Source organism: Pleurodeles waltl, chromosome 10 (genome assembly GCF_031143425.1).
Source record: "Pleurodeles waltl isolate 20211129_DDA chromosome 10, aPleWal1.hap1.20221129, whole genome shotgun sequence".
Lineage (NCBI taxonomy): Eukaryota > Metazoa > Chordata > Amphibia > Caudata > Salamandridae > Pleurodeles > Pleurodeles waltl.
In genome coordinates this window covers 745,475,921-745,499,376 of record NC_090449.1, presented here as the reverse complement: position 1 = coordinate 745,499,376, position 23,456 = coordinate 745,475,921, and the positions used below count along the sequence as shown (strand labels likewise).

Sequence of the window (23,456 nt, the reverse complement as noted above, 5' to 3'; positions counted from 1 at the left end):
ATATCATTGGTTCCCAACCTGTGGTCCGGGGACCCCTGGGGGTCTGTGAATCCTCCTCAGGGGGTCAGTGACTGCTTAGAAAATGTAATAATATTGACAGATTAGGCCCCCAGCTTTCAGTAATGACTCATTGGGGGTCCCCGGATTCCAATAATGATTCAGTGGAGGTCCCCCGGCCCGGTTCCAGCACTAATAAAGTGGGGGTCCACAGAAGTCAAAAGGTTGGGAACCACTGGTCTATATGGTGGGAGAACTTCAGGCTCCTTTAGTTTGTCCACCTTTCAGCTTTTCTACCTGGATAAATTGGTGCTCCCTATGTGCCCATCCCTTCCTATCTACAGTGGTATCTGCTTTACTTCTGAGCAAGACTACTACTCTTCTATCTTTCTTTCCTCCTCATCATCCAGCCAAAGAGAAACAGTGGTTGCGTATAATGGGCCCGTGAATATGGTATCCTACTATACTGAATACACTGAATAGGACAGAGTGGACGATCAGCTGTTTGTGGCCTTTGCCAGAGCCAAAAAGGGCACATCAGGGACCAAACACGCTATTTTACATTGGATTATCTTCTGCATCAAGAACGGCTACATCATAGCCAAGAAATATCCTTGAGAAGTCTGTTGTGTTAACTCCACTAGAGCCATGGCCGCTTCCACAACTCTCAGCAGAGGCATTAGAGTGGCTAATATCTGCTAGGTGGCCACATGGTTGTCCATATTTTGCAAAGCAATACTCCCTAGTATGCCAAACATATGCATGGGCTGTTTTACATAACATCCTTAGTTAAACAATACTGCTCAATACTTCCTTCCAGAGAGGTATTCCTTTGGGATTCATTCATAAGGTGAAGAATCAGCAAGAAGAGGCATACATCAGAAGAAAACTCACTTCTCGTTGGTAACTATATTTCTGGTGGATACATAATCTTCCTACAGATGTCTCACCTCCCTTCCTCCTCCTCTGATGACTCAGTGGTGCGCTTATTATTATTCCAAAGTCTGCAAGCATATCATTTGCTGTATTTGTCTCAGTCAGCATTGCTCTCTCACTTGCTCTCTGCATGCCTCAACAGGGTGAAGAAAAAGTACCAGGAACTGATGCCAAAGCACCTATCCTAGTTGTTTCCCATGTCATCAAATCAGCAGGCAGAGCCACAACTAAAGTTGGAGGATGCCACCTAGGTGACACTGGGAAGTAATTGCTGGAGAAAAGTTTCCAGGTCAGTGTCATGCCTGGAAAGATATTCATACTGTGAGAAATCTGCTGGGTGATTTCATATCAACCAGTAATATTGATACCAAAGGCAAGTATGTTTTTGACTCTAAATATTTCTTTACAAAGTTCAAATTTTAATTCAATGTGTTTGATACTCACCTTTAGATACTTCACCAATTTTTGAATTTGCCAGTATTCAGATGGTAAATCAGTGGTTCCCTCCTGACGCCTGTCAGGTAGATCTTCATCTTCCTCACTCTCCGTAGAGCTTTCACTAAGGTCTTCTGATTTCATTGCAGGAGTTTTACTAATATTTGAGATAGGACAGGTAAACCAATAAATATGTAGGACAGACATTGACTTAATTATGAAAATCTTATAGCAACAAACACATTGGAAAATGTTGATACAGTAAAAAAAACTAAGCAAACCCGTCAAAGTGAGTGTCTGCATCTCACATTTTGTTGTCAACACTATCATCTTCAATAATCCACTACCATGAAAAGGGACGTCTATCGAAAAAAAGGAAAGGGAAGTTCTCATGATAGTAATTGACTCAGTCTCTCATTGTGTGCTTTGGAAGTGGAGAAAACTATGGAACATGTCGCTTAAATTGCAGTTCAGTCACAATTATCTTAATGCAGCTGAGATGAAGGTACAATAAATATGGTGCAATCAGAACATAAAAAGTAATCAAGTATATACAATTATGTCATCATAGCTACCTTTCAATTTTTTTGAATATTTTACTGTTGTTGTTACTCACTATTTTGACAGTATATCTAAACTGTACAACCGTATAAGAAAAGGGGTGCTGGGATCCAGTAAGGACAGAACACATGCAACTGAAACAGAAGATTATGCAAGAATGTTCAGCGTACCCTGAAAGCCTGATCTAATAGGCTGCAAAAAACACTGTTAAAGTTTAAAGACTGAGATGAACCAAAGTTGTATCTTCAGTGAAGAACGCAGGAGCAGTCACAAAAGCTACTACTATCAACAGAGAATGTCTTTATATTACTGTCACTGTTTGCTTGAGAAAGGCAACACAATTACATATTGCATGTGAGCAAACAGTAACAACTGGGTCACAAATGTAACTGTAAAGCTATGTGAAAACATTAGAACAGTAAAAGACATGCTGTCAAATACAGCTATCTAAAGCTCTGTTCTGAATACATGCAGAAAAACTGCATACACCACAGTTCTGACAACAGAAAGACATTTCTGCCTTTCATCTTCTCTACAAATTCATCTGCATGACCCATTACCATACTGTCCCTCTTGCTTAGCTCCCATACATGTTGAAGTCCTCCCTGCATCTCCTCCAGCACCCCTTTTTTTCAGCATAAAAAGCTCCTTCCTACTTCCTGTTTATTTTTGGTGTGTCCTGAGGACCGGTGTGGTGCACTCACTCCAACGCTATGGCGGCGTACTTCCACACCAAGAGACTAAATACAGGCAGAGCCCGGGGGACTGCTTGGTCCGGAAAGCAGGCATCGCCGCGGAAGCAGAGTACTACTGAGTGGCTCATTGTGACTCCTGCGCCCTGGGGCACTTCCTGGTTCCAGAGGGTGGTGTCTCGGTGGGAAAGGCTTTAGCTGTCCAACCTTCCCATCCCAGGAAAAATAAGTCTTCGGATTTACCCTCTGATATAGATAGTGACTCTTTGCTGGAAAGACCCAGTTCCTCTGGTGGGAAGTTTATTTCCAAGGACAAATTGAGGGCCATTTTATTGCTCATCTGGGACAATTTGGGGTTTGATTCTCCTGCTGAAGAGGATGCTGGTCAACTATTTCGTCAATTTGCTAAGACGGCTCATGTGACTCTTCCTTTACATCGCAAACTCATGGAGGCTATTTTTAGGGGGTGGAAGGAGCCAGATCAATATCAGATTCCAAGGTTCCTGCAGAAATCTTATCCATTGGAGGAGGCGGCCATTAGAGTAGACTCTATTTTGGTCCCCTTGCTTGGCAGGTCTTACTTGAACCCTGATGACTGTTCACCATTGGACCCAATAGACAAGAAGCTGTTTTGGTGCTGCAAATTGGGTCCTGCAGGCAGCCACCTATGCTGCTTTAACTTTGCAATCCTTGGTGAAGGATTTCGACTTTGATGCAGCTGATGCAAGGAGGGATGGATGAGAGAGATGTTTTGGCACAGATCGAATAGTAGTCGAAACTCTTAACTGATGTTTTGGCTGATATCATCAAAGCAGCCTCCATTGCTTCCAGTTAATTCGTGATGGCTCTTCAACATCCATGGCACCGGGATTGGAAGGGTGACTTTTTGGAAAAAGCATCCCTGATGAAGCTTTCGTCTTTGGCGACCAGCTGGATGACATGAAAAGGAAATCTTTTAGGGACAAGAAAAATTCCTGGTCATATAAATCCTCTTCTGGGAAGACCTTCAAACCCTGGTCTAGGGACTCAAGAGATTACCTTAAGAAAGATTCCAAGTTTCACTATTCAAAATGTCATAAGTTCCAGCCCCGTAAACCAGGGAGGTCTCAAGATGGGTCCAATAAAGCAGGTCCTTTGACACAGCGATCCTGACTATTCCGGTCCTCCAGCCATGGATGTGGCAGGAGGAAGGTTTAAGGTTTTTTTCTTCAGTGGAAAGCATCTATCACAGATCATTAGATTCTGAGCATCATTCAGAACAGACACTTTATGGAGTTGAAACTCTCTGCCTCCAGACTTGGGGTGCATACCTAATCCTGTCCCCAGAAATATGGCCCAGAAAAAGGCCTTGTGGGATGGGATTTTGGCCTGGCTGTTGAAGAAGGCAATTCTCCCTATTTCCCAGGATGAGCAGGTCCAGCGAATGTATGACATTCCTCTTTTTGGTGAAAAATGTCTCAAGTGGTTTTCGTTCTGTAGTCAATCTGAAAAGGCTCAACCAATGGATAAAGACTGTGCATTTTCGAATTGTGACTTTGCAAGTCATCATTCCTGTGGTTTCTGTTAAAAATGTTGAGGCTATCATTGATTTGCAGGAAGCTTATTTGCACATGCCTCTTCATCACACACATCAAACGTTTCTTGGTTTCCAGGTGGGGGGCTTCTACTTCCAGTTCTGTGTGCTCACATTTGATTTGAAATCCTCCCCACTGGTTTTCACAAAGGTTCTTGCTCCATTAATAGCCCTGCTTCATCAGCATGTGATTTGCATCCTGCCATATCTGGACGATTGTCTGGTGTCTGCTGGTTTGGCTAAACAAGCAATGGACCATGTAAATTGAGTAGTCCAGGTGTTGACATCTTGTGGGTTTCTTATCAACACCCAGAAATCACAGTTGCTTCCAACACAGGATCTTGTTTTCACCAGAGTCAAATTTTGCACAGGCTTGGGAATAGTTGCTCTTTCCAGACAACAGAAAGCAAAAAAAACAGTCCCATATTCTGGACTTTCTGATGACTTCTTCTTCCATGGTGGTGGACTGCATGAAAGTTCATCGAGATTTGGAGGCCACGGTGTTTTTGGCACCTGAATGTACTTGTTTGCTTTCTGCTTCAGGCCTGGGATCTCACCCTGCAGGATATGTCTCTCCATCTTCCTGCATCAGTGAGCATGAGGCCGAACCGGCTTGGTGGCTGGACCCATTGCATCTCTTAAAAGGGGTGCCTTTATATCCTCTCCCACCATTGATAATCACTACAGACGCGAGCAAGAAGGGATGGTACCTCGGATGACTTTGCATTAGGTACAGGGTCTGCAGTTGGTCTCTCAAAATGTCAGGTCAGCAATTTGTTTAACTCTCTGGCGTTCTCTCCATGGATTCTGTGCAAGTCAGTCTTCATCGGGATAGCCAATACCACAGCGAAATCCTACAGCAACCGGCAGGGAAGGAAGAAGGCCTGGTCCCTGCCTCTCATTTCGGATCGCGTCTTCTCATGGAGTCAGACTCACCTCCTGCTGTGACAGCAATTTACTATCAGGGTCTTCTGAACTCCTGGGCGGATGTATTGAGCAGGGTGATATCCTCCTCTTACAACGTTGGTCATTCTCCCCGATTGTTCCGCCTGATATGTCAGAGGCGGTGGTGTCCAGTGGTGGATCTGTGTCTTCCCACAAAGATCTGCTTCCCTGGTTTTGCTCCAGGATGAGGGAGCCAGTAGTTTGGAGGATATATGCTCTGTCCTTTCCCTAGCTTCAGGGTCTTCTGTTTGCTTGCTCTCCTTTCTCTTTGATCCAGAGGTTTCTGCTCAGGGGGAGGAGGGAAGGAGCTAAGGTATTCCTGGGTGCTCTAGCATGGGGCCACTCTTCCTGGTTTTCTTTTCAAGTAAGGATGAGGAGGGATAGGGGGTGGTTGCTGCCCACAAGTCAATCTCCTTCCCTGTCCTTCAGGAAGAGTCTCTGGTTCATCTCAAGTTGAAGGTTTGGAGACTAAGCGAACAGGACTGATATTTCAGGGTTGCTCTACTGCTGTTTTCTTATTCATTCAGCATGCCATGAGGCCTTCCACCATGGCTTCTTATGCCCTACACTGGGTTTCCTTTAGAAAATGGTGTGAGAAGCAGAAATTAGTCTTCATTCTCTGGTTGTTCGGACAGCTGTTGTGGTTTATCTGGAGAGTTTCCATCAAGATTCCTTTTTGTTTGTTAATTTTTGGCCTTCCTGGAAAAGTCACACAATGGCCACGCAAACCTTGAGCAGGTGGGTTTATGCTCTGTTTGCCTTATTCTCAGTTTGGCGAGGACTGCCGGCTTCTCTGGTTGAGTATCAGGAGATTTCCTTAGCTGAGATCTGTAGGGCAGCCACCTGGGCGATCCAGTATACCTTTATGAAGCACTACGTGGGCTATTGGCATCCTGCGGCGGAGGATCTTTTTGGATTTAAGGTTCTGTGTGTGGTAAAGTAACCGTGGTCTTCCTCATGATAATTAAAGTTGTGTTCTGCATTTATTCAGTTGTCCTGCCTCTCTTTTAGCCTGGATACATCGGAACATGGAAGGAAGCCAAGCGAGGGAGTAATTCTTCGATTACTTACTGGTAATTGCATTACTCAGAGTCCTTCTCTTGCCTCTCCAAGCCAACTGGTTTAAGTGGTGCATGTTGAGGATACAGGAGGTAGAAGGTGGGGAGGAGCTCTTTATGCTCGGAAAAGGGATGTCAGGGAAGGTGTGAGGTGGCCTCAAAATATAAGGAAGCCAAGTGAGAGATGGGCTCAGAGAAATGCAATTATTGGTAAGTAATCAAGGCATTGCTCAGGGGGTCATTCAGAGTTTTGGTGGCTACCCAGCCAGCACACTGTGCGCAATCATAGGCAGAGGCCAGGAATTCGCCTCATAACGTACAACCCATTCCTGCACTCCCCCTTTTATGCAGTGGCTTTCTGCGTTGTGTTGGGTGACTATTTGTTAAATATGCCCCTGGGTGAAATGACCAGAATCACACGATGTAGCAGAGAGTCACACCTGATTCCACAGATCCAAAGTCGGCAGCTCTAGCCACAACATTCCTGCAACTGCCTGAAACATGCGCCCTCCCTAGAAAGAGCTACCGGCAAAGGAGACAAAAGGACAGTAGCGGCTCACAGCGCGTGGCAGGGGCGAGGCAGTAAAAACAAATTAATAATTTTTTTAAAAATAAAAATGTACCTGAATGCACCACCATCGTGCAGCTCTCCTTTCCTTTGCGGCAGACACAGGCTCCCAGCCTGCCCTGCAGCCAGTCTAAACGCTGCTGCCATGCTGCTGGCAGCATGACAGCAACGTTCGGATTGGTCGGAGCGCCCAGCAAGGGTGCTCCTAGGCAGACTGGGAAAGTCTGCCCGCTCTCTTCAACCCAGCAGTTCATTGCCGAGTTGGACAGAGCTTAGTGCGCATGAGACAGCCGGCCAAACATACAGGTGCACTGAGGGGGAGTGCTGAGCACTCCCCGGTGCTCGTCATGGACTTTGGCACCGCCCCTTCTACAATACAACGATAATAAACACAGTTTATTATTGTTGTATTGTAGAAGTTTGGCAGCTGTGGCTGCTGGTGGGAAGGGGGGAGCAGGAGGGGGTTGGGGCGATGCTCCTCCGCCCAAATGGATGAGCCGCCCCTGCAAAAGGAACTACGAGAAATAGGACAAGACTATGTGGGCTTATTTCAAACAAGAAGGGTGAGGGTCTGTACAGGAGAATACAACGGATTAAGCTGCTCATGTTGCTGGTTCCTCACCCTGCTCCTCAGTGCTTAATTTGCAAATAATAAGGTGCCGGTGCCCAAAGCCCTCCTCTTAAACACGCGGCTGCTGCAATTAAATGTGTGAACATGGAATACTGAGGCAGCGTAATCCTGAAGCCATCTCAGGCCTCTTCAATCCATATAAAGCCACTCCCTGCCCCTTCAGCTGGCTATTGCAGCTTTTTACTTTCTCCCTCTGTGACGCTCTTTCATTTTTCCTTTTATCCGTCTTTCCCATATGTGTCTTTTGCTCGCAGCAAATGCTTGAGGCAGAAGAATAAGCCCCGGCGCTCAAAAATAAGTGTCGGTGCTCAGCACTGGAAACAACACTCACAAATTAAGCACTGCTGCTCCTTTTCTCTCCAGCAGGATGCGTCACCAGTGTCTTGACATGCGACTGTAAAACCCCTGTGCCGAACAAACTGCCAAAAATAGGCACACTGAGCCTCTGAGCCTGCTGACCAATTCTATGTTTTATTTTTCTTATGTGTCTTTTGTAGCCAAGTGTAATATATTTCAAAATGTGTCTCTAACTGGCATTCCTTAAAGTATTGTTAGGAATGGCGAAACCTTTATTAATGTACAAAACCATACACCATTAAGTCATTGTTTCCACGTTGTACCATGTGCCCGTTTGAATTATCGTTATTGGAAAGAACATATCGAAGACGAGAATTTCTAGGAAAGTTGAATACTGCTGATACATTCTCTGAACAAGTAAAAGGAAAGGCGTGCATTCAAGTGGCTGCTCTAGTCTTTCTGTAAAGTTGTGTTCACTGCATATTTCGCAAATAATACATTTTCATTTATAGTTGGTTTGATTTAGCGCTCTGTTGCCTTTAACGCTTGCTGTTAGCTACTTGAGGTTTAGACACATTTGCAAATAAACATCCAATGCCTTCAACAATAGCAGCATCTTTCATGGTTCTGATAATATGGTTTAGACTGGCTTCGGTAGTAGGAAGCATCTGCTGAAGCCCAGTAGGTTTATTGTTGTTCCTACGATTTCTGATTTCCAGAGTAATGAATATGCAACAATAGGCATTTCATAATTTGAGATTAAAAGCAACGTTTCACTGTTTTTGAAAAGCAATTTTGAAGAGCTCCGTTTGCATGGTCCATTTGGAGTACTGTGTTGATGTATTATTTTGAACTGTTTCTTTATTTGCCATCCTTAACTTGAAGAATCGTGATCGTGCTGATGCCTTTAATTCTAGTAAATACATGAAATAAATACTTTTCTTCTAATGGTGTATATCTTAGCAGTCTTTCCCTTAATGACGTATATTATAGCAGTCTTTCCACTGCTGTATCAATAAGGTTAATCATGCAAGTGGAGTGATTTTACAAAGCAATCCAGAGAGTGCCGATTGTAGGGTCGTGAGGGCCACACCTATTGTCCGAGGGAATAATTACACATACGCTTAGGTGCTGGTCTCAAGGGAAACTCAGCGCAGCCCCAACTTTATTACATAACCTTGGTTCCGCGTTCCTTCCGGACGCGCGGAACTTGATACAAATTAAAGGAGAGTCCGGGTGGCTCTCTACATCCCTCCCATGTTTTACTTCACACAGAAGAGAAGAGAAATATACAAGAAAACGAAAAAACACAATGATGAGATGGACGCACACATAATACCAAAACAGAATACAAGGATACAACGTCCCAGGGATAATACCCCACTGGTGAGCAGGCAGCGATGATCCAACATTGTTTCCTAAAGACCCAAGGTACAGACAAAGTCTCTGAGCTGGCTGTTCGGCACCGGGTTGGGGCGTAGATGATAACGTCCACCCTTAGGAAGGGATTCTTCTTGGCCGGCGTTTTCACCCTGAGGGTGTTGTGCACTTGGTGCCGCTACCGGAGCATCCTCTCTCCATACCTCTTCAGCTGGGGGTTCAGCCATTGAGTCGTCGACCTCTCCTTCCTCCCCGGACGTGACCGAAACCCCTGCTCTCTTGAAGTGTGATACGTTCCTGGTGACCCTCTGCCTGCCTCGGGCGGCTGTTATCATGGTACCCCGCACACTGACTACCTGCCAGGGTTCAGGCTCAAATGGAGTTTAGAACTTTCCTCTCGGCCGGCGATTCTTCACTATCACCTTGTCTCCTTCCTGAAAGACCCTGTATTGACCTCGCCGTCGTTCAGTGGCTTTACGATTAGTGCGTTTTCTGCGTTGCTGAGTGGTTTCAACATCCAGCTCTGGTGATGTCTATTGAAGACCAGACGGGATGCAATCCCGAGGCGGAACTTTAAACATCAGTGCGGCCGGGCAACACCCTGTAGTACTGTGAGGGTTCTGGCGATAAGCACTCAGAAATTCTTGCAGATATTTCTCAATGTCTTCTCTTTGTTCAACACCTATTCTGAGGGCTCGGTTTAGAGTTCGCATAAACCTCTCGACGTCCCCATTAGCCTGCGGCCAGTAGGGCATAACCTTGCGATGAGGTATAGGTAGCCCTTCCAGGTAAGACCGAAATTCCTGTCCATGGAACGGTGGGCCATTGTCTGTTCTGACTTCGTCAGGGAGCCCAAACATGGCAAACGCCTTTTGAAGAACTGGCCTCACATTTTCAAACGCCGTGGATGACACAACGTCAACAACGGGGAACTTTGTGCAAGAGTCAATGAGGACGACGGTCAGCCGCCCATCCGGGAAGCTCCCAAAATCCATACTCACTTTTGTCCATGGCTTCAGACTAGCCGGCTCTGTGACTACTGGACAGCTGGGTGGTTCCCCTGATGTGATGACACATGAATTGCATTTTCCCACCAATTCGTCCACCTGACTGTCCATGTCAGGGAACCACACCTTTGCCCGCAATCTTGCCTTGGTTTTCACAGTGCCTTGATGGCCTTGATGTGCTAGCTCCACTACTCTGGCCCACAAACTCTGAGGCAGCACAATTCTCCTTCCTCGTAGAACCAGTCCTTGACCATCTGTGGACAACTCATCTCGCACCCTCCACAACCCTTGCATCGCTACTTTGCACTCATGATTGGCTACTTTAGTCTTTTCCAGGAAAAGCTTCCATTTCCTGTGATCCGGTGCTTCTTTGACCTGGTTTAGTGCTGTATCCACCTTGGTGGCATCCACAATGTCTCTTACACTCAGGGCATTGGGACATGCCGATTTCACCACCACGTTGACAAATACCTCAGTGCTCTCCTCGTCTTTGTCTTGAGAGTCATCGGTCGTGATTGGGGATGGGTGGCGAGATAGGTAATCTGCAGGGTTGTTCACTCCCGGTCGATAGATGACGGTAAACCAGTAAGGTTGCAGCAGAACAGTCCACCGCTCTATTCGCGGGGTTGCCAGACGAGGGCACAAGGCAATAGTGCGACCACCTGGAATTCTTGGCCATACAGATACAGGTGAAAATGTTTGCACGCCCACCTAATCGACAAAGCTTCTCGTTCTATCTGGGCATATCGTGTTTTAACCGAAGACAATGCTCTGCTAGCATATGCAACCGGAACCCACTCCCGCGGGTTTTGCTCCTGGAGAAGAACAGCGCCAAGACCTACAGGACTTGCATCCACTACCACCTCAGTACGTCAGTGAGGGTTAAAGCCATCGTTGACTTATCTAGCAGCGCTGTCTTGATGTCAGCAAATGCCTTGTCCGCCATTGGGCTCCATTCCCACCGATGCCCAGTTTTTGTGCGCTGTCTGAGGGGTTCCGCCATGGTCGCAAGTTGCGGAATGAACCTTCCACAATAGGTTGCCATGCCCAGGAAGCTTCTTACTTCATTGGTGTTTTTCGGAATCAGCGCTTGACGGATGGCATCAGCTTTACGAGGGTCCACTTGTAGACCATCTTTTGAAAAGACATAGCCAAAAAACTCTACTGATGTCTGATAGAACGTCCATTTCTTCTTGTGGAGTGTTAATCCTGCCTCAGATAACCTCTGCAGTGTAGCCCTGAGGTGTCGATGATGTTCTTCTCGGGTTTTGGAGTAAATGAGGATGTCACCACTCAAATTGATCACCCTTTGCAGTCCTGAAAGCGTCTCCCTAATCACATTTTGGAACACTTCGGCGGCCGAAGATACCCCAAAGCTCAGTCTCTTGTACCGACGAAGTCCCACGTGTGTTGAAAAGGTAGTGATGTTCCTACTGTCAGGTTCCAGCTCCAGCTGATGATACCCGGCATTGAGGTCCAATTTCGAGAACCACTGTGCACCATTCAGATCCGCTATGATGTCATCCATCGTAGGTGTTATGTGCCTCTCTCTTTTAATGGCCTTGTTGGGGAGGCGCATATCGACACACAGACGGCTAGCGCCAGGTTGCTTGGGCTTTGGCGCTATCACCAACAGTGACACCCATGGTGTAGGCCCTTCCACCTTCTTGATCACTCCTTGGTCTTCAAGCAGCTGTAGTTCCTTTTCCACTGCTGATCGCAGATGGAACGGAACGCGTCGGTGTCTGAGGGCAACGGGCGTAACTCTGTGATCTATGTGTAGCTTGACACTTTTACCTTTGAGTCGCCCCAGTCCCTCAAAGAGCTGTGGAAATTCGTTAACCAGGCGTTCAGCGTGGGAGTCATATACTTGTCGCGCGAAGAATACTAATTCTAGCTCTTCCGTGGGATGGCACCCCAACAGAGTGCCTGTGTCGACACCTGCCCGCCGGACACTGCCACTGTACCCTTTAGAGGAAGCGGCTCTCTACCCCCGTAGTTATACATTTCAGTAGTAGTTGGGGCAAGCGATGGTGTTGGGGTCAACTGCCTGAACAGAGTCTCATCCATCACATTCACAGATGCTTCCGTATCTATGAGCACCGTCGCCGACTTGCCGTTGATCTGGATGTTGCTCATGGGTGGCGGTTGCTTTTTTTGTTGCCTCCCACCGGTGAACGAGATCACAAAAATGTCTTTGTCCTCGTCTTCTTCGAAGACTGGAGTTCTTTGAGCCGTGGTTTCACCAGATTCATAAGTCTCTTTGGTTACGCTTCTAACCTTGCTGGTTTCCTTGCCAGCCTTTTCCTGACCTGCACACTTTCGCAAAGTGGTTGTCTTTGCGGCACTTATCACATGTTTTTCCTTTTGCTGGGCACACCATTGGTGGTTTGTGTTCATACCCGCAGCTTCTGCAGGTGCGCGCGCTCTGTCTGACAAAGTTCGTCTTTCGTCCTGGGGGTTGACAAGTTTGTATGGCGTCTATCTGCTCTTCTTTCACCTGGACTGGACGTGTGGTTGACGCAGCTGCCAGTGATTGTCCCCTTACTGCCGCCATGGCATCCGCCCGCACCGCTGATAGCTTGTGTGAACGTGCCAAAACCAAGATGTCGTTGCGGGGCATGCCTTGGCCGCGTAGGATGTGCTTCCTTAGTGCATTTGATCGGTATCCTTGAATAATCTGTGCCCTAATCTCCTCTTGTTGATTGAGGCCTACGCACAAGCTTGCTAGTTTCCTCAGTCGTGCGTGGAACATGTCCACTGACTCAACATCAGTTTGCTGAGCCTGCCGGAGTTTGAAAGGTTCAAAGTCTGAGTTTAGCTGTGGGTCAAAATGCTTGTTCAGAGCTTCCACTGCCGCATTGAAATCCGACTTATCACCAGTGTTTGGGAGTGCATCAAACAATTCTTGCAGCTCGTCTCCTCCCATGAGCAGTATGAGAGACCTGCGCACGGCCCCGTCTGTCTCTCTTGTGGTGCAGAAGTAGTTTTCTAATCGGTTTAACCACAGGTGCCATCTTGGCGAAGCTGTGGCCGGGTCAATCAGTTGGCTGAATGGGGGCAGCGCAGTGACTGAGGAGTGAGCACTGGCGCCTGCTTGCACGGGCAGCTGGGGGTTTTCCTGCGGTGGGGCACTCATGATGTTTCTATTTTATTATAGTGGTATCGCTTTTTTTTTTCTCAAGTGCTCTTTCCTTTCTGGAGTGTTTTGTGCCTTATATGTGGTGTACCACCTCTTCTGTCCTCTTGTAAATACTTTTTTTTTTTTCCTCTCTGGGGCTGCACTTGATTATTATTATTATTTTCCTTGTGTCTTGTTGGTGTTATAGCCCTCTGTTATTTATATATATATTGTAAGGAAATGCCTCCTTGGCATGGTTACCCCCTTACTTTTTGACTTTGCTGATACCAAGTTATGATTTGAAAGTGTGCTGAGGCCTGCTAACCAGGCCCCAGCACCAGTGTTCTTTCCCTAAAACTGTACCTTTGTCTCCACAATTGGCACACCCTGGCATCCAGGTAAGTCCCTTGTAACTGGTATCCCTGGTACCAAGGGCCCTGATGCCAGGTAAGGTCTCTAAGGGCTGCAACATGTCTTATGCCACCCAGGGGACCCCTCACTAAGCATAGACACACTGCTTGCCAGCTTGTGTGTGCTGGTGGGGAGAAAATGACTAAGTCGACATGGCACGCCCCGCAGGGTGCCATGCCAAGCTCACACTGCCCATGGTATAGATAAGTCACCCCTCTAGCAGACTTTAAAGCCCTAAGGCAGGGTGCACTATACCCTAGGTGAGGGCATAGGTGCATGAGCACTATGCCCCTACTGGGTCTAAGCAAAACCTTAGACATTGTAAGTGCAGGGTAGCCATAAGAGTATATGGTCTGGGAGTCTGTCAAATTCGAACTCCACAGCACCATAATGGCTACACTGAAAACTGGGAAGTTTGGTACCAACTTCTCAGCACAATAAATGCACACTGATGCCAGTGTACATTTTATTGTGAAATACACCCCAGAGGGCATCTTAGAGATGCGCCCTGAAAACCTACCCGACTTCCAGTGTGGGCTGAATAGTTTTGTCAGCCTGCCACACACCAGACATGTTGCTGGCCACATGGGGAGAGTGCCTTTGTCACTCTGTGGCTAGTAACAAAGCCTGTACTGGGTGGAGGTGCTTCTCACCTCCCCCTGCAGGAACTGTAACACCTGGCGGTAAACCTCAAAGGCTCACCCCCTTTGTTACAGCGCCACAGGGCATCCCAGTTAGTGGAGATGCCCGCCCCCTCCAACTACGGCCCCACTTTTGGCGGCAAGGCTGGAGGAGATAATGAGAAAAACAAGGAGGAGTCACTGGCCAGTCAGGACAACCCTTAAGGTGTCCTGAGCTGAGGTGACTCTGACTTTTAGAAATCCTCCATCTTGCAGATGGAGGATTCCCCCAATAGGATTTGGAATGTGCCCCCCTACCCTCAGGGAGGAGGCACAAAGAGGGTGTAGCCACCCTCAGGGCTAGTAGCCATTGGCTACTAACCCCCCCAGACCTAAACACCCCCCTAAATTGAGTATTTAGGGCCCCCCAGAACCTAAGAAAACAGATTCCTGCAACCTGAAGACGAAGAAGGACTGCTGACCTGAAGCCCTGCAGAGAAGACGGAGACACCAACTGCTTTGGCCCCAGCCCTACCGGCCTGTCTCCCCACTTCAAGAAAAACTGCAACAGCGACGCGTCCCCCAGAGTCCAGCGACCTCTGAAGCCTCAGAGGACTACCCTGCATCTAAAAGGACCAAGAACTCCCGAGGACAGCGGCCCTGTTCCAAAGAAACTACAATTTGCAACAAAGAAACAACTTTTAAAGGACTCCACGTTTTCCGCCGGAAGCGTGAGACTTTCCACTCTGCACCCGACGCCCCCGGCTCGACCTGCGGATAAACAACACTACAGGGAGGACTCCCCGGCGACTGCGAGCCCGTGAGTAGTCAAAGTTGACCCCCTGAGCCCCCACAGCGACGCCTGCAGAGGGAATCCAGAGGCTCCCCCTGACCGCGACCGCCTGCTTCAAAGAACCCAACGCCTGGTAAAGACACTGCACCCGCAGCCCCCAGGACCTGAAGGATCCGACCTCCAGTGCAGAGGCGACACCCAGGTGGCCCTCTCCCATGCCCAGGTGGTGGCTACCCGAGGAGCCCCCCCCCTTGCCTGCCTGCTTCACTGAAGAGACCCCTGGGTCTCCCATTGAAACCAATTGCAAACCTGATGCCTGTTTGCACTCTGCACCCGGCCGCCCTTGTGCCGCTGAGGGTGTACCTTTTGTGCTGACTTGTGTCCCCCTGGGTGCCCTACAAAACCCCCCTGGTCTGCCCACCGAAGTCGCAGGTACTTACCTGCTGGCAGACTGGAACCAGGTCACCCCCTTCTCCATTGACGCCTATGCGTTTTGGGCACCACTTTGACCTCTGCACCTGACCGGCCCTGAGCTGCTGGTGTGGTAACTTTGGGGTTGCCCTGAACCCCCAACGGTGGGCTACCTTGGACCCAATTTTGAACCCTGTAGGTGTTTTACTTACCTGCAAAACTAACCAATATTTACTTCCCCAGGAACTGTTGAAAATTGCACTGTCTAGTTTTAAAATAGCTTATTGCCATTTTTGCTAAAACTGTACATGATATTGTGTTGATTCAAAGTTCCTAAGATACCTGGGTGAAATACCTTTCATTTGAAGTATTACTTGTAAATCTTGAACCTGTGGTTCTTAAAATAAACTAAGAAAATATATTTTTCTATATAAAAACCTATTGGCCTGGAATTGTCTTTGAGTGTGTGTTCCTCATTTATTGCCTGTGTGTGTACAACAAATGCTTAACACTACCCTCTGATAAGCCTACTGCTCGACCACACTACCACAAAATAGAGCATTAGAATTATCTCTTTTTGCCACTATCTTACCTCTAAGGGGAACCCTTGGTCTCTATGCATGCTATTTCTTACTTTGAAATAGTACATACAGAGCCAACTTCTTAATTTTTATTTTTTTTTTCTCTTTGCTTTTCAGGGCTTTCTGCCCTTCCTTCTTACTTGTCTGGGGCTCCTGCCCCTCTGGCTCCTGTGCTGCGTTCCCCTCCCTGGGGAGCACAGCCTGAGCGCCGCGCTGCCTGGAGATGGGGTGTGCGCGTGTGTTTTGAGACGCGCACAGCCCCCACGTGGTGCTGCAGGGCCTCCGGGTGAGAGCGCTGCGTTCAATACAGCGCCGAAGGTGAGGCCGTGTTTTATACCTTCCTTGCCGCACGCCCGCCTTTCAGGCCGCGGCAAGTACCGACAGGGCCCCGGGGATCGGCCGGGAGACTCACGTCTGAGGGGAGGCGGGGCGCACCCTCTCAGAACAGGGCGCAGCGGGCTTCTTGCCTGTTCGGTCGAGCGCCTGCCTGGCCACACGTTCCTCTGCACCTCTTGGAGCAGGGCGCTAAGTCGCTGTACCGGTCGCGTTCTTCTTTGCGTCCCGGGTTGCACATCGGCCGCAGTGGGACCTGACTGCGACGTGGGAGTATCTAAACCTGCTCATCGCCACTGTAGGGTCGTAAGGGCCACACCTATTGTCCGAGGGAATAATTACACATACGCTTGGGTGCTAGTCTCAAAGGGAACTGCGTCAGCGGAGCCCCAACTTTATTATATAACCTTGGTTCCGCATTCCGTCCGGACGCGCGGAACTTGATACAAATTAAAGGAGAGTCCAGGTGACACTCTCCACTGATGATCAAGTTTCTTTGTTTACCACACAAAAAAATGGTGTAAACCCGAACAAATACAACTCTAACACATTAGTTCATGTGTACACCTTATTAGAGATAAGGAGAGGACATTGTCATGAGAGACAGATCACACCTGCATAATGTGTTTGTGTAAGTTCAGCAGACATGTTACTTCCTCACAAATGTGACAGATGCCCCTTCTGTTTTATTACAAGTGCCTTTGGATGTAAGAACTCAACTCTACGTCAGGTCCTTAGTCTAATATTAACTATTCACCCATGAACACAACCACACACGCACATAAACCTGCCCTTAAATGAAGAACGTCTTACTAATAAAAGAGTCGGACCTACTGACTTTGCCAGTGCTTGTGATTGCATGCTCTTCCTCCTCACCCTAAATGGCCAGGATTTGGGTATAACTACCAACCTGCCACAAGCTTTGAACTCTGTTCAGATTTGGAAGGCCCTTGATTTTTGAAATCTAAATCCCTTAAATACTGAGCTAAGCTTAGTTGGCAATAATCTTGGGGCTTGAAACTGTGTCATTACGATGATGTCAAATATATAGAAGGACCGGACTGAGTAATCAGCAAGATAGTACTAATATAAGAGGATGAAAAGTGTGGAAGACATCACACACCTCAATAAAATAAAGGCTGCTGAAGCATTTAAACCAATGCTAACTGAGTAGCCCACAATCAGGTCGCTGATATCGTAAGCTTAAAAGAAGAGGACCTGGCTGAAGTATAGATGGAACGGTAAAATACATAGTCCTCTAGGGACAAAACCACCACAAAGTGTAAGTCTGTACACTGAAGACAATGCAGTACAAGCTGAATCAACAGAAGGAGTTGCAACCTATTGAAAAGCAACAATTGTTGATTATAGAAAATAATGTCCCTACAGGAAATAGGAGACATTCAAATCACCAGAAGGTATAAGACAAAGCATGCCTACTACCTCCATTATACAAATGGATATGAGCATCTTCAGAAGGAAGTGAGGTACAAAGCAAGAGGGGAGTATTCCCTTATGAACTAAGGAACCCGAATGATAATGCAGAAGCGTTAGAACTACACCCGGAGGGCTAGAGATATGACACCCTATACAATAGAGTGAAATGAACCGACCAGTGAGACTGTATCCTAAGGGAGTAACCAATCCCTATTTCGAACTAATCCCGATAGCCATTAACACAGAAGATGGCTACAAGGTGCAGGGATGTGGAATTCCTATCGCCCAACACCCGGGACATCTTGTTTGGGGTCAAGGGCAACAAGTTTTTATGTTTACTTTGTCCTTGGGACAAGTAGGCCCAACCATCTGCAGCACAAACCCTTTGGCTGCCTGTCTATAGAGAGTGGAACTCTCTGCAGTTGAGGTAATGTGTTTCCAAAAGATAATGCTGTTCGAACTTGTATTTATGGTTCATTATTTGAAAGCCTTCATTATTAGGGTGAGTGCTGTAAATAAATGTTTTAAGGTCACACTTCACTACTGACGTTGGTTCCAGTACAACAAAAAAAACGTGTGTACACATGTTTGAAAAGTTTAGGCTATGAGGCTAAGTATAATGCTCCCAGAATGCTCTCTGATTAGATGCAAATGAAGTGTCATTTAGTAAAATGTGTTGATGCATGCTAATATTTCCCAAAAATATTTCTAATGGAAAATCAGTGTAACCATTTTCAAAATGAATATGGGAAGCATGAAAATAAACAAACACTGACAAAGGCAACTGGTCTGACATATTTTTATAAGTCTTTTAGTTTCATCAATGCGTGTCTTGTTTTGACATGGCTTTTGTAACACTTTATTGTTGTGGGAGCTACCAGGCCCTCAGCATTGTAACAAACACTGGCAAAAAAAAAAAAAAAAAAATTTAACTCTAAAAGCACACGTTGCCACCAGTGGCATAACAAAGGCCACGCAGCCGCCCTCCAGGGGGCCCCTTCAGCACAGCACCTGCCCTGAGTAAGTCTGGAGAGGGGGCTTCTCCATGTTCTTTGCAAAGGGGCACCCTCCAGTTTCGTTACGTCACTGATTGCCGCTGTAGTTCCTGACACTGAACAAAACTACTTTGTGTGCCAATATGCTCCTTGTGGAAGAGCAGAATGCGATCACTCACAGTAAAGCCAGCGGAAAGAGAGAGAAATAGAAGTTTAATAAAAACAAAATGTCTTTGTTAACACCAGACCTAATTAGGGACCAAGACCCACATGTAGGTAGCTTTTTGCATGTTGCAAACAGCGACTTTCGCTGTTTGCGACGTGCAAAAAGCACATTGCGATGCACAAACCCAGTTTTGCGATTCAGTAACTTGGTTACCGAATCGCAAAACGGGTTTGCGACTCGCAATTAGGAAGGGGTGTTCCCTTCCTAATTGCGACTTGCAGTGCAATGTAGGATTGTTTTGTGACCGTGAACGCGGGCGCAAACCAATCGCAGTTTGCACCCATTTCAAATGGGTGCTAACACTTTCGCAAAAGGGAAGGGGTCCCCATGGGACCCCTTCTCCATTGTGAATGTCACTGTAAACATTTTTTCAGAGCAGGCAGTGGTCCTGTGGACCACTGCCTGCTCTGAAAAAATTAAACGAAAACGTTTCATTTTTCGTTTTTGTAATGCATCTCGTTTTCCTTTAAGGAAGCAGTCACAGACATGGTGGTCTGCTGTCTCCAGCAGGCCACCAACCTTGTGAGGGCCGCTATTCGCAAGGGGGTTGCAAATTGCGACCCACCTCATGATTATTCACTAGGTGGGCATTTGCGAAGCCCTTGCGAATCACAGATAGTGTCAGGGACACCATCCTACATTCGGATTTGCAACTCACAAATTGCGAGTCGCTCTGACTCGCAATTTACGGGTCGCAAATCTGAACCTACCTACATGTGGCCCCAAATTCTTAAAGAAAGTCACAAAAGTGCACCCATGGTATATGTCATACCCCTATAAAATATTTGTGAACTGTATTTTAGCATGGGTAAATACGCATGTGTAGATTTGCTCATGTGAAAATCTATTGAGCATTTGCAAGTTCATTTTCCCTCCGGCCACTTTCTTCCCAACCCTGGAAGAAGTTCTAATTCTGCCATTGTCAGGAGTAAATGTCCAACCTATCTTATTATGGGAAAATATTAGAGAGAAGCTGGTGAAAATCTTTAAAACATGCAGGTTAGTAGGTTTGCAGACTCAAAGGCATTCCAGCCCTGGAACTATTGCTTACTGCTTCCTCCAGCCCCAGTATGCAGATCTGCAGAAAGGTGGCAAAATAAGGAAATTGCTACAGTAGGGATTGAAACTGCAAGTATTCAAGCCCTACTATGGTAGTAGCCCTGGCATAATCAGAGAGGCTATTATCAGAGCTCTTACATAATGAGATTGCTGCCATAATTTATCGCCACACTACATGGCACCAAAGGGACAAGTAGATCTTTTTACAGGACAAGTAGATTTGAGAAGCAACCTGTCCCCTGGACAAGTAGATATTTTAATAAATTCCACACCCCTGAAGGTGACGCCTTAAGAATAAATATGTAAACATCTTGAGGCCCTGGTGGTGTGCGGACTCTTGCATAAGAGGTGAAAACTACAGGACCTCCCCACTAAGCGATAAGTATCACACGTCTTCTTGCGGTGAAGAGTCAGTGTAATGACAACACGACTGGCGGCACAAGAGAAGAGTGCTGTGAGCATGATCCACACAGACTAGGAATGTAGGCAAGATGCCACAAACAAGGAAGACCAGCAGGGTACAAGGATGAAGGATAATCCTATTCCATAGAGAACGAAAGAAGGAATTTGAACTTGTGTACCACCGGTGTGGGAGATACGAGCGATACTGCTGAAGTACAGCAAGAGCAACTCTCTAAACAAGTGTAAGGATGCATTGATGTGGAATCGCGTTACCACTTGCCCCACTGCTCTGCATGGTAAATTAAGAGTCTCACAGGAGACGTAGAACAACCCTATAAAGAGAAGCATAAGTAATACTCTAAAGACTAAAGCAAGGAGAAACAAGAGATTTACAGTAACTAGGCTCTTGTGCAAATCAATGAGTTATGTACAAAGGTTCCAGGGAGTTATATTTTTAAGATCCCTATAAGGGATACCAAAAGTACCACAACTGTACCTAGTAATGCCTAAAAGGCATACAGAAGATGCTCTACACAGAACTGGGAGCATAACATACAGGTAACTATCTCTTGAGCATGAAGTCCGTCTTCAGAGTAAAGAAAAAACCCTGTGTTAAATCCACCTACGGTCACCAAGAAAATACCACCCAGATAGTGAGAGTGAAAAACTGTCATCGATAGGCTTTAAGAAATAATAATAATATCTGCACAAGGCAGGAACACTGCACTGGGTGCCACCACAAAGTGAAATGGCTCTCAACAGGAAGTATAGAACTCCACTAAATGAGCCCATCTGTAAGAAGAATCAAAGATGAGTGACGCCCTTACTTCCCGAGAAGTGGAAAGCTGGGGAGTCAGACAGTATAGGAATAGAGGTATTTAAGAGTCTTTTTCACTCCGACTGTCCCTAAGGCGTTGCAGTGTAAAATTGGCATGTGTATTGAACAGGTGGGCACCATCAAAGGGCATGTCCTCCAGGGTGGTTTGGACAGCTTCTGAAAAGGCAGAGTTGCATAGCCAGGCATGACGGTGCACTAATACAGAATGAGCCATGGCTCAACCTACTGAATCTGTGGTATCCATACCACATTTTATTGCACACTTATATGCCTCTCACCCATCCTGGAGTGTCTGGGTGAGTTCGCTCCAGGTCTCCTCCAGAACAGAAGGCAGCAGGAGTGCCACCAAATCCCACAACGCAAGGGAAATGGAGCCCAGAATGCATGCAGTATTTATTGACCGCAAGGCTGAGCTGGCTGAGGAGAAAATGTTTCTTCCACAAGTTTCCAGCCATCTGAACTCCTTATCCGGAGGCACCTTAGGGAGGACGCTGAGGTCAGAAGAACGAGTTACTTACCTTCGGTAACGACTTTTCTGGTGGATACATTAGCTACCTGTGGATTCCTCACCTGATGAATACTCCCATGGCGCCAGCATTCAACGGAAATCTTCTTACTAGTCTCTGCACGTCGACGAGGACGTCACTCTAGCCCACGCAACGCCGTCTGACGTCATACAGGCAATAAGAGGTCCTCGCCGACGTGCCGATGACAGTACCAACATTTTTTACGTGCATGAGAATAATAATAACCCAATGCAATGAAAGAGCAAAGCAACATCTCTTAATATTGTAAATCACACAACATTGCAATAAAATAGCTGTAGATTTAATATAACCTTCTTTTTTTTTTTTTTTTTTTTTTAAACAAATAAATATATTTATACATACGAATCATACCCAATATATATATAGATTTATATATAAATATACACATATATACAAATATCATACATGCAAAATGTATTGCAACTTTGAAGACCAAAAGGAGCACACTCAAGGATTGCTTGGAGAGACCAAAAAGGCAACGGGGAGGCGGGTGGTACCGTGAGGAATCCACAGGTAGCTAATGTATCCACCAGAAAAGTCGTTACCGAAGGTAAGTAACTCGTTCTTCTGATGGATACAACTACCTGTGGATTCCTCACCTGATGAATAGAGTCCCAAAGCAGTACCACGCCCGGCGGTGGGTGCCTAAATGGTCAAACCAAGAAATCCTGCAGCACTGACCGTGCAAAATGACCGTCCCTTCTGACCTCAGAGTCCAAACAGTAATGTTTCACAAAAGTGTGAAGGGACGACCAAGTTGCGGCCTTGCAGATGTCGACCACAGGAACACCCCTGGCCAAGGCCGAAGAGGCCGACTTAGCTCTGGTGGAGTGAGCTCTAATGCCCTCAGGCGGATCCTTCTTTGCCAAAGAGTAACAGATTTTAATGCAAAGAACAACCCACCTGGAGAGTGTTCTCTTGTGGACTGCCTTTCCTCTCCTCTTGCCCACGTATCCGACAAACAGCTGATCCTCCAGCCTGATATCCTTCATTCTGTCGATATAGAAGCTCAACGCCCTTTTTGGGTCCAGGCGATGTAGTCTTTCTTCCTCCTTTGAAGGATGAGGCGGAGGATAAAACGTGGACAAAGTGATTGTCTGAGCCAAATGGAAGGGTGAAACAACCTTCGGAAGGAAAGCAGCCTTGGTCCTCAACACCACCTTATCCCCATAAAACGTTATATAAGGGGGTTTAACCGATAAGGCCTGCAACTCACTCACTCTCCTTGCAGATGTTATAGCTACCAGGAATACTGTTTTAATAACCAAATACCTTAAGGGGCAAGAATGCATAGGCTCAAAAGGGGACCCCATAAGGAAAGTCAGGACCAAGGACAAATCCCATTGAGGCATAACGAATGGTTTTGGAGGATATTGATTCAGAAGACCTTTCAAGAATCTGAGAACAATAGGGGATTTAAATAACGATGGTTGGTCTGGAAGACAAATGAAGGCTGACAAGGCCGACAAATAACCCTTAATGGTAGCTACTGCACAACCTTTCTGCGCTAGAGACAGTGCAAAAGACAAAACATGTGACAGATGAGCATGTAAGGGATCAATCTGTCTCTCTCCACACCACATAACAAATTTAGACCACCT

At 46.6% G+C, this 23,456-nt stretch overlaps 1 protein-coding gene across 2 annotated transcripts in view; it reads right to left on the bottom strand.

Annotated features, from left to right (window-relative positions):
- The window catches only part of ODAD2 (outer dynein arm docking complex subunit 2), an 827,935-nt gene that overhangs the window by 405,924 nt on the left and 398,555 nt on the right, over positions 1-23,456 (bottom strand). For both annotated transcript variants that reach the window (XM_069211313.1, XM_069211314.1), the window contains exon 10: positions 1,378-1,525. In XM_069211313.1, the coding sequence (XP_069067414.1) occupies positions 1,378-1,525 (148 nt within the window). The remainder of the gene's footprint in view (positions 1-1,377; positions 1,526-23,456) is intronic.